The sequence below is a fragment of the Colobus angolensis genome, unplaced genomic scaffold (assembly GCF_000951035.1).
Source record: "Colobus angolensis palliatus isolate OR3802 unplaced genomic scaffold, Cang.pa_1.0 Scaffold70, whole genome shotgun sequence".
In the NCBI taxonomy this organism is placed as follows: domain Eukaryota; kingdom Metazoa; phylum Chordata; class Mammalia; order Primates; family Cercopithecidae; genus Colobus; species Colobus angolensis.
Window position 1 is genome coordinate 8,128,207 of NW_012120710.1, and position 13,949 is coordinate 8,142,155.

The 13,949-nt window shown below is 42.0% G+C and overlaps 1 protein-coding gene across 1 annotated transcript in view; it reads left to right on the top strand.

The window, feature by feature from the left end:
* SHROOM3 (shroom family member 3) overlaps positions 1 to 13,949 on the top strand; it is a 365,349-nt gene that overhangs the window by 327,467 nt on the left and 23,933 nt on the right. Inside the window, exons 6-9 of the mRNA XM_011927229.1 lie at positions 2,578 to 2,651; positions 8,070 to 8,951; positions 10,208 to 10,696; positions 13,215 to 13,365. Coding sequence (XP_011782619.1) covers positions 2,578 to 2,651; positions 8,070 to 8,951; positions 10,208 to 10,696; positions 13,215 to 13,365 — 1,596 coding nt within the window. The remainder of the gene's footprint in view (positions 1 to 2,577; positions 2,652 to 8,069; positions 8,952 to 10,207; positions 10,697 to 13,214; positions 13,366 to 13,949) is intronic.

Below are 13,949 nucleotides of genomic sequence, written 5' to 3' on the forward strand. Positions count from 1 at the left end.
CAGTATTCAGTACAGTAATATGCTGTACAGGTTTGTAGCCTAGGAGCAATAGGCCTATACCATATAGCCTAGGGATGTAGCAGTCTATGTCATCTGGTTTCTGTAAGCACACTCTGTGATGTTTGCACAAGGACAAAATTGCCTAATGATGCATGTCTCAGAACATATCCCTGTTGTTAAGTGACACATGACTGTATTTTTCACATCAGATTTTTCATAAGGATTTCTAGTTAATTTTAGTAGTTACTTGAAATATTCTAAAGTAGGTGAATATTGTTGTCTTCACATTTCATCAGTGACAGAGATACTGAGATAACTAACTTGGAACCCAAAACAAGAGGACTGAGATTCAGTAGACTTTAGATTTACATTATTATTATTATTTATTTTTTATTTTTTATTTTTGAGATGGAGTCTCGCTTAGTCGCCCAGGCTGGAGTGCAGTGGTGCAATCTCAGCTCATTGCAAGCTCCGCCTCCCGGGTTCACGTCATTCTCCTTCCTCAGCCTCCCGAGTACCTGGGACTACAGGCGCCCGCCACCATGCCTGGGTAATTTTTTTTGTACTTTTAGTAGAGACGGGGCTTCACCATGTTAGCCAGGATGGTCTCGATCTCCTGACCTTGTGATCCACCCGTCTCGGCCTCCCAAAGTGCTGGGATCACAGGCGTGAGCCACCGTGCCCAGCTGATTTACATTATTAAGTATGCTAAGAACTGGTGTATTTTTAAGTCAATTTTGAGATAATTAACAAAAATAAATTAGACAACAAGTTGGTATAATTCTATGCCTAGTATTTTCCCCATAGCCACTGTTTTTTTGCTGTAATTGCCATAATAAGTACTTTGTACTTCTTACCAGTTTATAGAAAATTAAGTCTTGACAGTGAATATATGCTTAAATTAAAGCAAGAAATGCAACAGGAATTTATCTTCCTTGGACTTGTATCAGATTGGGAAGATATTTTCCTTTGTCCAAGTGGTATTCTGATTGACAGAAGATTCAGAGAATTCTCTCAATCATTTATTACTGGGTCTAATTCCTTTATTTTACCCACATCCATATAAATAGTTTAAGCTTGATATTGTAGGGGCCAAATCATGTGAATACAGAAGTTAGATTCATTGTCAAACTGAAATGCAAAGGATATAATAGGATATGAATATATATTTATACTTTACTGGGTTAGGAGCTCACATGGGACCCAGGCTTTTCCAATTAATTATTGGCAAAGTGGCACATTCATGTCAACATAGGGAAAAGTGGTGGGAAAAGACTTCTAAAGGACCATAAATTTCATGGAGAGCAGGAATTCTCATTCCCTACAATGATACTTGAGTGAATCAGAACATATGGAATTCATTTTTCTCAAGCCATTCAAGTCTGATTGCATCCAACCCAGCTGCCATTCAACCTGTAAAGATTCCATGGCAAGACCTTGGGCTTTGAAGAGATCATGGCTTGAATCATAGTTTCTCCACTTACTTAACTGTGAGCAAGATATGTCACCTCGCTGAGCTGCAATTACATACCCCGCTTCCAATTGTTAAAAAGATTAAGTTACAAAAAAAGAAAAGTCAAGTGCGTAATATTCCAGGCATATAATTTGTTGGTGCAAGGTACTTACCAGAGTGTCTGGTACACAGTAAATACCCAGTACCGGTAGCTGCAATTATGAATAATGTTCAGGGGTTTGTTTCTTCTGCCTGCTATCACCTTTGACCCTTGCCATTGCTTGTTAGTTTCTCAGCCACTAAATAAAAACAATGAGGAACGAGGTGAAGAGCAGTTAACCCTTTGGGCAGGGTTAAATGGCAAAATAAATTACTGAAATTAAGGTAGAGATTATATATGGATTTATTTTTTTCTGGTTTTTGCTTGTCTCCTGTCATAAATAATTGGGAGTTGAATGTATTATCATCAATGGCAACATCATCATCTTCATCATGGACCTGAACACAGGGACCAAATTGTATACTGTCAAAAACTGACAACCCTTTCAGGACTCCAGGATATACCCTCATTGATAAAAAACAACTACCCCTGAAAAGTCCCTAGAGTTACTGATCTCACGTGTGAGTGAACTTTTTCCCAGAACTTATTGCAACCCAATTACAATCCAAATTCATATCTTCACTAATTATAACTAAGAACATTTGAGATTTTTGCAAAATGTAATAGTCTATCTTTTCCCATCATCTCTCATATTTCTCTATTGCCATTTGAAAAGTTTGACCCATTGAATTCATTGTCTTTGTTATCCTATTTCAAGTTTAACAGTTGTTTTGGACTTCGGAGATAATTGTTAGGAGACTTCTCTTACTTAGGGAACATCTTTGTTAGAGGAGGCACCTGGTGAGACAGACTGAAGTTCAAATTCTGACTCTGCCACTTTTTTAAAAAAAATCTTCGGCTTATCTCTTGCATCTATGCCATGGGATTATGTAAGAGTGCCACCACGTGGCCTGACAATAGTAGGTTGCCAGTAAATAGGTGTTTCTTCTTTTTACCCCACCCCCTTGGTAAATTTAAACACCTGTTTATTGGCAGTAATGCTGTGTCTTTCTTGTGTTTCAAGGATGTGCTTTTGGGGCAAGACAATGGCTTTGGTCTTGTGAAGGATCCATGTTATTTGGCTGGTCCTGGATCTAGGTATGTACGTGTACTTATGATGCTCTCCGCGTATGAATGCTGGTGGTGTTAAACTATTCTTATTCCTTTCTACAAGAAATTGAAATATGATGTTGTATAGTGTCACATGCTTTTTTTGATTTGTCTAGGCCATGGATAACTTTTTATTTTCCATTTAGAAATGATTTTCTTTGAGAATGCCACTTGTTCAAAATAGGTTTTGAACATGTGTTATTGAGGACAAGGTAGACTTGGCTAACCAGTTTGACAACAGAATAATTAATGGAGGTGCTTTTCTCGCGCATGCCCCTTGGCTCTCACAAACAGGGCCTCCTGTGTGACTGATCTCATCCAGCTCTGTGTGCAGAGCATCACGTCTGGTGACCACAGCGCTAGGGAAGAATGGGCATTTCATGAACAGCTTCACAGAGGAAGGCAAACTGTAAGCATTGGAGGTGAAAAATAAAGCTCAAAATCATAATTTTATACATGTGGGGATAGAAAACAGAGGAAAGTCATTTTTTTAAAATGCCATCAAAATCATATTCTAGGTAGAAAAATATAATGAGCACTTTTTGAGAATTTAAAATTTTGAACTGTTCACATGGGACTTCATAAATTTCCAGAAAGGGTTTTTCTCTGAACCATGTATTCTGTATGTAGTTTTAATGCAGCATTACAGTTATCTACTTTAATCTATTATTACTAATGATAATATACCTACACCCTACCTACTCCTTTCCATGTTTTTAAGCCATTTCCTTAATTTTTCTGATATTTCATTCAATCATTGTTTCTGCATTCACCTTCTTAATAACACAACCTAATACTGTCAAGTAGAAGCAGCCAACATGGTCAGGAAGTAGGTATTAATTACCTGCTTTCCAGCCAAGATCAGCCTTCTGTATTTATATGCTTTTGCTCCTATAGCTGTGTTGATAAGGAAGAAAGTATTCAAGGTGAGACTGAGGACTTTGGTTAGTTTGGGTGCATTAATTAAAAGCTAGAGACAAGGGAAAACTAACAATAAACTAGAGCACTGCTAAAGAAAATTGGTCTGAAATCAAAGGTGGGACTAAACAGCAAACAATCAAATAACCCTATTTAAAAATGGGCAAAGGTAAAAAAAGAACAAGACATGTCCTTTGCAGCAACATGGATGGAGCTGAAAGCCATTATCCTAAGCAAATGAACACAGGAACAAAAAAACAAATACCGCATGTTCTCACTTACAAGTGGAAGCTAAACATTAAGTACACATGGACACAGAGAAGGAAACAATAGACACTGGTGCCTGTTTGAGGGCGGAGGGTGGTAGGAAGGTGAGGATTGAAAAAACTGCCTATCAGGTACTGTGCTTACCTGGGTGACAAAATTATCTGTACACCAAACCCCAGCGACATGCAATTTACCCATGTAACAAACCTGTACATGTAATCCTTGAACCTAAAATAAAAGTTGGAAAGGAAAAAAAAAATTGAAGGTGACAGGTGAGTGGACTGCTTGTTGGCTCAGTGGCAATATCAACAATCTGAGAAACACAGGTAGCAATTTTGTAGGGAGGGGGCATCTTCCTCAACAAAACTAGTTCTGTGTTAAAAAAAAAAATTATGAGCTGTAAAAATACCAAAAGAATAAATATGACAAGCATCACATACCGTTGAATAACTGAAATGCTTGTCTGTTCTTCAGCAACTGACATTAGCATAGGTGCAGCTGCATGCCTAGTGCTTGCTGAAAAAGATATTGATAATTTCAGGACATGTAATTCTCAGCTGTCCTGGGGAAAAGCATAGGCATGGAAAGTGCAGCCCACAGGAAAACATGGGAGGGACTTGATCACAGATCCTGTACTATGAATTTTGAATACTAAAAATTCTGCTTGCAGCGTGTTTTTCTGACCACCACAACCAAGAAGACACAAAAAAGTGTAACATTCTTTTTTTTTTCCTAAAGGCTTGCATGGTCTTTTACCATAGTCACTCTGTTAATAATAGTAGGAAGACAGAAGTCACATCAACTGTGGACAATATTGAAATGTCAGAATAATTTGGAAGGTGGAATTTGGAAGAATGTGCCCTTTGTTCTCCATGGATGCTTATTAGGATCAGTTTTCCTCCATGCTGACATAATTCTCTCTAAATACATGAAAATTCAGACTTTACATTAGTGCTTTTGTAAAAACATAAAATGTTCTAATTTATAGAAAAATAGAGATTTTGCACTGTTCAAGTTTTGTAAGAGTTTGATGCCTTCATGGGTCACAAAGAGACAATAGTTATCATTATTATATACTTCTTTCCTGCTTTCAAACTATTCTCCATTCTTTTTAGCTTCCATTTTGAAGAAAAACACTAGAGGATACCAATCGAACTAAATTCAGACATTCACTTGTTAATTTCAAACATAAAAATTTACTTGTCTGTATAAAAATGGGCAAATGACTTAAATAGACATTTCTCTAAAGATGGCAGACACATGGCCAACAAGCAAGTGAAAAGATGCTCAACACCACTAATCATCAGAGAACTCAAAACCACAATGAGATGTTACCTCACACGCATTAGGATGGCTGCAATTAAAAAAATGAAAAACAACAAGTGTTGGTGAGGATATGGGGAAATTGGAAACCTTGCACACTGTTAGTGGGAATATAAAATGGTGCAGCCATATGAAAAACAGCATGGAGGTCTCAGAACATTAAAAATAGAACTACCATATGATCTGGCAATGCCACTTCTGAGTATATGTCCAAAAGAATTGAAAGCAGGGTCTCCAAGAGATACATTGCACACCCATGTTCATAGCAGCAGTATTTACTATTCACCAAGAGGTGGAAACGACCCAAATGTCTACTCATGACAGATGATTGAATAAAACAAAATGTGGTGTAGCCATACAATGGAATGTTACTCAGCCTTAAAAAGGAAATTCTGCCACACGCTACAACGTGACATTATGTGAGGTGAAACAGGCCAGTCACAAAAAGACATACTGTATAATTTCACTTGTATGAAGTGCTTAAAGTAGTCAAATTCATAAAAACACAAAGTAAAATGGTGATTTCCAGGGGTTAGTAGGAGGGGGAAATGGGGAGTTATTATTTAGTGGGGTACATAGTTTTAGGTTGCAAGTTGTGAAAGTTCTGGAGATCTGTTTCACAACAGTGTGAACATATTAACACTACTGAACTTAAAAATGGTTAAGATGAAATTTTATGTTGCTTTTTTAGCCACAATTTTTTAAAAGTGCTTTTTTTTAAAAAAGCAAAACAAAACAAAGGTGAGACTAATTGCTCTCAAAATCCATTCTTGAAGAGTAGGATTCCTGGATACATATCAGCAAGACTCTGGGTGAGCCTCTTGGGGACTTGAACAAAGGCCTTTTTTTATCCCAAACTTCATTCCTAAAAACACAAAATAATCACCATGGAGAAGCATTCTCAACCAAGCTAAGCATTTCCACTGATATTATCTTCAAAAAGAAAATGCCACTTTAGTATAGTTTGTGTAAAGTAAGGTCACACAAACTAAAAACATCATATGAAAGTCTATTGGGCTGGATCTTTAAAGGATAAGTGTTATATTATCGTATGTTTTAGTGATGTCTCCCCCTTTAGAAAAGCCTCAAGAGGCCGGGCGTGGTGGCTCAAGCCTGTAATCCCAGCACTTTGGGAGGCCGAGACGGGCGGATCACGAGGTCAGGAGATCGAGACCATCCTGGCTAACACGGTGAAACCCCGTCTCTACTAAAAACTACAAAAAAAAAAAAACTAGCCGGGCGAGGTGGCGGCGCCTGTAGTCCCAGCTACTCGGGAGGCTGAGGCAGGAGAATGGCGTAAACCCGGGAGGCGGAGCTTGCAGTGAGCTGAGATCCGGCCACAGCACTCCAGCCTGGGTGACAGAGTGAGATTCTGTCTCAAAAAAAAAAAAAAAAGAAAAGCCTCAAGATATAATAAATAAAATAAAGTCATCTGAATTAGTCGTTAAAACATCAGATTTCAGCTGACTCCACATCCTCTTAAAGGAGGCTGAGTTTAAAAACAGTTTGTATGCTACAGTCTGGAGAGCAGCTGGGCAAAGGAGATGTCACTGTTCAACAGACACTTGCTGAGGGGGTACTTCATGCCAGGTATTAGGGATGCCAGGATGGATGACAGAAGGGAAGAGTATCCCCAGCGAATCTCCTTCCTCGGGGTTTCTAATATGCCCATGTCTAATATGCCCATGGGGGAAGCCACCAGGAAGTGCAGAGTGGCTACTCTTCGCTATGGAGAGGTTCCTGGTAAAGAAACCATGTTTGAATGAAAGGGACCGGTCATTGGAAGGGAGGGGTTGCATCAGAGAGAGAGGTGGGCCCTTTATTTCATCATCTGCATCTATGTGTAATAAAGGAAAAATAAAGGCATGAGAAGAGCTAATTTGGTTCTTTGCCATCTTCTTCCACCATGCATTCTGCTTGCCTGGCACTTGGATGATCTTGTGGCAAGCCCTGTATTATTGCTCTGATGTGGGACTGAGTCACCGCTCCCTCAGAGGAGTCCGATCTGTGAGATGAAATGTGCCATCTGTGGTCCAGATTCACTCACATAGCCAGTCAGGGAACTGCAGACAGGGAATGTACAAATCACGGTGGGTTTGCTGGAGAGCTTTTTATCCTCACATTAACTCTTGCATAGCAGGCAGTGCCACAGACTCTTTTTTCTTTGTTTTGTTTTGTGGTTTTTTTCTCCTTTAGAACACAATAACAAAAGTTTTGCGAATTGTTGGGGTTTTCCTCGGAGTCTAGAGTACAGTTGTTTAAATCATCATGTACCATATTTGCTTATTATTGCCAGCCTCTTTCTCCAGAGGTAACTGTTTATTAGCTCCTTAGGTGAGCCTCTCCCCCTCCTTTTTATTTTTCATCAGATGAAATGAAAACACTAGGAGAGTAACCAAACGTTGTAAATAAAACCTTCAAATTCAGCAGCCCATGCAAATGCTTTCAAAACAGACCTCCCCCGTGGGGATTACACTGGGAGAGAAGAAGGCAGTGTTATTCTTCCCCAGAGCTGGGAGCTATTTCCTGAAGTAGTCCTAAAAGGGGCTGCAGAAATGTACTGTTTGTTTTTATATCCTGAAGCCTGTCCTCAAAAGCTGCCTTATGTTGCATGGTGTGTACAGGATGTGGGGGCGGTGAGAGGGTTAATAAAAGAATATACCTTGTGAACCCAGGCATTCCATGTGACATTTTCCTGTAGGAATTTATGCCTGTGGAGTACTAGTTTAACTTGGGTCTTCCTGTGAGCAGCCAGGGAGGACAGTGTGCAGTTTCTGGGGGGAGGAAAGGAGGTCCTCCTTCCTCTTAAGTGCTTTTCTCATCTATGTAAGGAACATTGGGCTGCATGCTTGCCCCTTTCTTCAGAGCTGTAACCCTCCTGTCTGTGTGCTGTTCCAGGTCACTCAGCTGTTCAGAAAGAGGCCAAGAAGAGATGCCGCTGCTCTTCCACCATCCCACCCCTCGCTGGGGTGGTTCAGGTTGCAAAGCCATTGGTGATTCCTCCGTTCCTAGTGAATGTCCTGGAACCCCAGACCATCAGAGGCAAGCCAGCAGGACACCCTGCCCCAGGCCACCACTGGCAGGAACGCAAGGGCAGCTCACAGACACCAGGGCTGCACCCCTGACCCCACTTGGCACCCCTCTGCCTTCAGCTGTTCCCTCTGGCTACTGCTCACAGGATGGTCAGACAGGGCGACAGCCTCTCCCGCCCTACACCCCTGCCATGACCCACAGAAGCAATGGTCACACCCTGACCCAGCCTCCTGGTCCAAGAGGCTGTGAGGGTGATGGCCCAGAGCATGGGGTAGAAGAGGGAACGAGGAAGAGGGTCTCATTGCCTCAGTGGCCACCGCCTTCTCGAGTGAAGTGGGCCCACGCAGGCAGAGAGGACAGCCTTCCTGAGGAATCCTCAGCCCCTGAGTTTGCAAACCTGAAGCACTATCAAAAACAGCAGAGTCTTCCAAGTTCATGCAGCACTTCTGACCCAGACACGCCTCTTGGGACCCCGAGCACTCCAGGGAGGATCTCCCTCCGAATATCTGAATCCGTCCTGCGGGACTCCCCGCCACCTCGCGAGGATTATGAAGACGAAGTGTTTGTGAGGGATCTGCACCCTAAGGCCACGTCCAGCCCCACGTTTGAAACTCTTCCTCCACCCCCACCTCCTCCGCCGAGTCAGGAAACCCCGGTGTATAGCATGGATGACTTCCCTCCACCTCCTCCCCACGCAGTGTGTGAGGCGCAGCTGGACAGTGAGGACCCTGAGGGGCCACGCCCCAGGTGAGTGAGCAGACCGGGCAGGTTTCCTTCACTAACAGGAGAGTGTCGTACCCCATGTGGCCCAGGGCCTTCTGCTGGTCACAGAAGAGACCTGGCATGGAGATGTTTCTATACAGCTCAGCTCAGGACAGTGTTCATCTGTTTGCCTCAGGAGGTAGTTGGACCAGTGTCATTGGGTACCGAGGAGTCAGGGTGGCAGAAACGAAAGCTGGAACCCAAGGGGCACATTTCACTTCTGGGGACAGGATAGGCTCAGGCGGTCCAAGTAAATCCCTCCTCCCTGGCTGAGTTCTGAATCAATTAGGAAATAAGACAAAAGAGGAGGGCATATAGAAGCCAAAAACATCACTTTTATTACTGACAGAGCTAACATGAAAGAATATGACTTCAGATTGTAAGTGGGTCCCTTGATACTGAACCCCCAAGTTAAACAGGTTTACCTACTTCATCAAAGGTCATGCTAGACACACAAATACACATAGATATTAATAAACACAGCCTCGAGGCAGCCTCAGTCTTGAAAGAGAAGAGACTGGGATGTGAATGCTGAGCTTCTCTTTCCAAAATCACTCCGTGTCCATAGGAATAAAGAGTAGGGCTCAAGGTCAGTAATGTTTACGGAAAACCTCTTGGAAGCTAGGAGAATGAGAAAGAAGCATTCCCCAACACATAGTCCCTAGAACAAGTGATCTCTCAAAATACCAAAAAAACACATTGCCTGACAGCACCTTTGGAGTGGCTTTCTTTAAACACCGCAAGAGTGACTTATTACCACTACCCCGTTAATGTAACCTAGACCTTTCAGAAATCTCTGGAATCTAACAGCAACATTCACCCAAACTGAATTCCTATTCCATCTTCCTCAGGAGATGACAACCTCCTGACCAGCTGCTGGGCTCAGGAGGCCCTTTAGAGTGCTGCGGTTTTTAAAAGATGGGGTTGACCTCAGAAATGTGACTACCTCACCCCACTCCTATGTATATATCTATGTATGTTTGTGTGCCTAGCATGAACTGTGACTAGGTAAGTAAATGTTTTTAATTGGGGGGGTTCGGTATCAGGAGACCCACTTAAAATCAGAAGCCATATTCTTTAACATTAGCTCTGTCAGTAAGGTGTGGAAAATGTGGAAGATGTGGAAAGCTACAACCCTGATATGGAAAGCTTCTCCCTCAGTCTTCCTCCACCCTCTTATCATCATCCTTCTCTTATCACTCTCTCTTTCTCTCTCTCTCTTTTTTTAATACCCCTGGCAGCTCCAACAAACTTTCTAAAGTGACAATTGCAAGGGAAAGGCACATGCCTGGTGCAGCCCATGTGGTAGGTAGTCAGACACTGGCTTCCAGACTCCAAACTTCTATCAAGGGTTCAGAGGCTGAGTCCACACCACCCTCCTTCATGAATGTTCACCCCCAACTTGCTGGGTCTCTTGGTGGGCAGCCAGCACCCATCCGGACTCAAAGCCTCACCCATGATCCAGTCAATGGAACTCAGGGTTTAGAAAAGAAAGTCAATTCTGATCCTCAGAAGAGCTCAGAAGACATTAGAACAGAGGCTCTGGCCAAGGAAATTGTCCACCAAGACAAATCTCTGGCAGACATTTTGGATCCAGATTCCAGGCTGAAGACAACAATGGACCTGATGGAAGGTTTGTTTCCCCGAGATGTGAACTTGCTGAAGGAAAACAGCGTAAAGAGGAAGGCCATACAGAGAACTGTCAGCTCTTCAGGATGTGAAGGCAAGAGGTAAGTCCCTGGTGATGTCTTCAGAGAGACTTACAATCGAACTCCTTCCATGGGGATGATGATAAGTCTAGGACTAGTTGCCTGATGTTTTCCTACTTCCACAGCTCTTGACCCAAGAGTGCCATTTTTATCTCAGTCTTGGAGGAATGGCTCTGGGAGGAAGGATGCGGGACAGATACGCAACAACAAAGAAAGTAATAGTAATAATGATAATAACTGCCATTAATACCCATTGTTCACGTTGTGTCAAGCATCGTATTTATTTATTTATATCAACAGTATTTAATTTTCACAAGAAATTGCTGAGGTAGCTACCAATTTTATCTCCATTTACAAATGAGGAAACTGAAGTACAGAGGAATTAAGACCATGCTCACCAAGGTCATTGAACATGTGAACGATGGCACCTGGATTTGATCACAGCCCCATGACTGTGCCTGTCTCCAGCAATTACACAGCGTCCCCAGCTCAGCGAAGGTGTACTTGCCCGTTCTGTATCAGAGCTGCTCTGGCAGAGAGGCTCTCAGGGCTCGGTGCTGGGAAAGGAGCAAGGAGAAGTGGTGAGCGTGACCAATGTCTTGCCAAGACTGAGAGGGGAAAGGCTTTGTAAGGAGGAGAGCCTAGAGAAATAAGTTCACGTATTACACTGACCCTTACCTCTGAGGCATTAAGGTGGGTGTTGGCACAAATCCTGAAAATCAGGAAAGGTCTGAGTAGGGGCGTACTCTCTGGTTTGGCCTAGTCTGTGAGCCTCTACTTCTGAAGCTCCTTGAACCAGCCATGTAACACATGTCCCAGTGTGCAGTTCGTGTTTTTGATGCTTTTCATTTCTCCTGGATTACTGCAGTATTTTCTTGCACGTTTTATTTCCTTAAAAGACTACTATGAGAAAGATTGAGTAGCTTTTGTTTTCTCTTTAATTTTCAGTGAAATCTTTGTGGATTGACAGTCTGGGACTCAGCAGTTAGTGGCTTCCAGACTAAATAAAAACAACATTTTATCCAAATTTGGGATTGCATTTTTAAAATTTCCCACTGATCCTAACTAAATTACTAACAGGAACACCACGTTTCATTTTGTGGAGGAGAGAGAAAGGAAAGAGCTATGTGATACTTACAAGCTATTTGTCATGTTGTCAGAAGCTCTTCTGATTCAAGGCCTTAACTGTCACCTTGTCCATTCCCCCGCTTTTATTTTCAGATTTGGGAAATAGACTAATTGAGGTGAAGTGATTTATCCAGGGTCATGTCTTTAGCAAACACATACTGAGCACCTGCAATGTGCAAAGCAATCCACTGGGTACGATGGGGACCCCAAAGATATGATTTTTGTGGGTGTGCCAGCCAGTTTGCCATGGGTGGTTGCAGTATGGTCATTCTGTTCTCTGACCACTGGCTGTAGAAGGACCAAAGTAACATCCTTAGCAAAGTATTTCCTAGCATTACCACTGAAAATACATGTTTGCTCCATCAGTTTAGAAGCAGAATGGTCATGTAGCTTTTGCAGCACTGAGACCTTCCTGGGGATTTAAAAAATAAATAAATAAATAAAAGGCATGCGCCATCTCCTGGTGGAAATAAGCAGTGTCCTGTTGGGCGTGAGATGGCCAGTAGCCATTGTGAGGGTTTGTCAGATGCCAGAGAATCCTATTTGTAATGCGGTGGACATATCTGAAAACAAAAATGTATCAGAAAATCTTTTCCCTGTCTTTCAATTAACTGGATTAAATGTGGTCATTGTTGCTTACTGGGACAGTTACCAAGCAGGAAACTAGTAAAGATGATTTTTTTGTGTGGTTCCTTATTTCATAGTAAAATGATGGGCTAGATGTTAAATAATATCACAAGATTGAATAAAGTTCCTCTCCAAGAGAATCTTACTTCCCTAGAGTCATTTATTCAGTGGGTAGAATATGAATTGTAGGCTGAAAGGCAACTCAAATGTGGTAAAACAGAGAACACTAGATAGCAGGTTTCTCAATTCTGAGTTTTTTCTTCAGCCTTAAAACATCCCTATTATATTATCAATGAGTAGATTTTATATCTTGTATTAGTTCACTGCGGACCAGCAAACTGCACATTTCCCAGGCTTATATGCGATAGCAGGCATACTTGAGAAGGAAAATTTTTGTGTGTTCAAGCAACAATACATAGTAGGCACTGGAAAGATTACATGTAACCAAAGGAGTATAGGAAATAATTGACCTAAAACCTGAGGTTTGTGCAGCACCTTGAAAATACTTTTTCACATTGATTGAGTCATGGTTCCACACTGCCTTTCTCTGAGATAACGAGTCAGTATCATTCTTATATGAATCACAAAAGCAGAGAGGTTTGCCTGGCTTCAACAGCCCTGTACATAGTAATCACTCATTAGTTAACAGTTACTAGTTTATCCTAATTTCTGGGAAAGAAATTAAATAGAATTGTCACACGCTTCTGAATGGGCTGACGTCTACAGTGAAACAAAGCCTCTGGCATGCTCTGTGTGGCTGTACTTTGTGCTCTTTCTGGCCCAGGAATGAAGACAAGGAAGCAGTGAGCATGTTGGTCAACTGCCCTGCCTACTACAGCGTGTCTGCTCCCAAGGCTGAGCTGCTGAACAAAATCAAAGAGATGCCAGCAGAAGTGAATGAGGAAGAGGAACAGGCAGATGTCAATGAAAAGAAGGTAAATAAAGAATGGGATGCCCTTGTTCTGCTTTCCCCAGAAAAATCGACAAAGTCCTCGTAATCAGCGTGGTGACTGAGCCTCTTGAGGCAGGCGGGGAAAGGACCTTCGCATCACCAAATTGCACCAAAATCATTAGACTTTGGATTTACATGGCACTTTAACCAATTTCCTCTTAGCTTTTCTGTGAGTAGGCAGGGCAGGGAAGCTACTGTCCTTTTCATTTTTACAAATAACAGAAGTGAAACTTAGAGGGATTATTTCTTAGAAGTCTCATAGCCAGGACTTGAACCCAAGTACCTAGCCTCCTAATCCAGCACCAGGTCCCTGACACTTTTCTCAGCTGCTGTTTGGCCAGTGCCAACAGTGTGTGTAATTTTCATGTTTCATGGTCAAAAGGAAAATGTAAAAATCTAGAAACTTTTTTAGGGAAGGAGGCCAATTGTCAAATGACACTTCTGAGAAAAAGTAATATTAACGTTTATATCTTCCCCAGCCCTCTTTGCAGGACTTCAGTGAAGAGCTTGAAAGTGCAGTGCTGGAATCTAGTAGTTAGCATTTGACACTCCTACAGAGATTTCAAA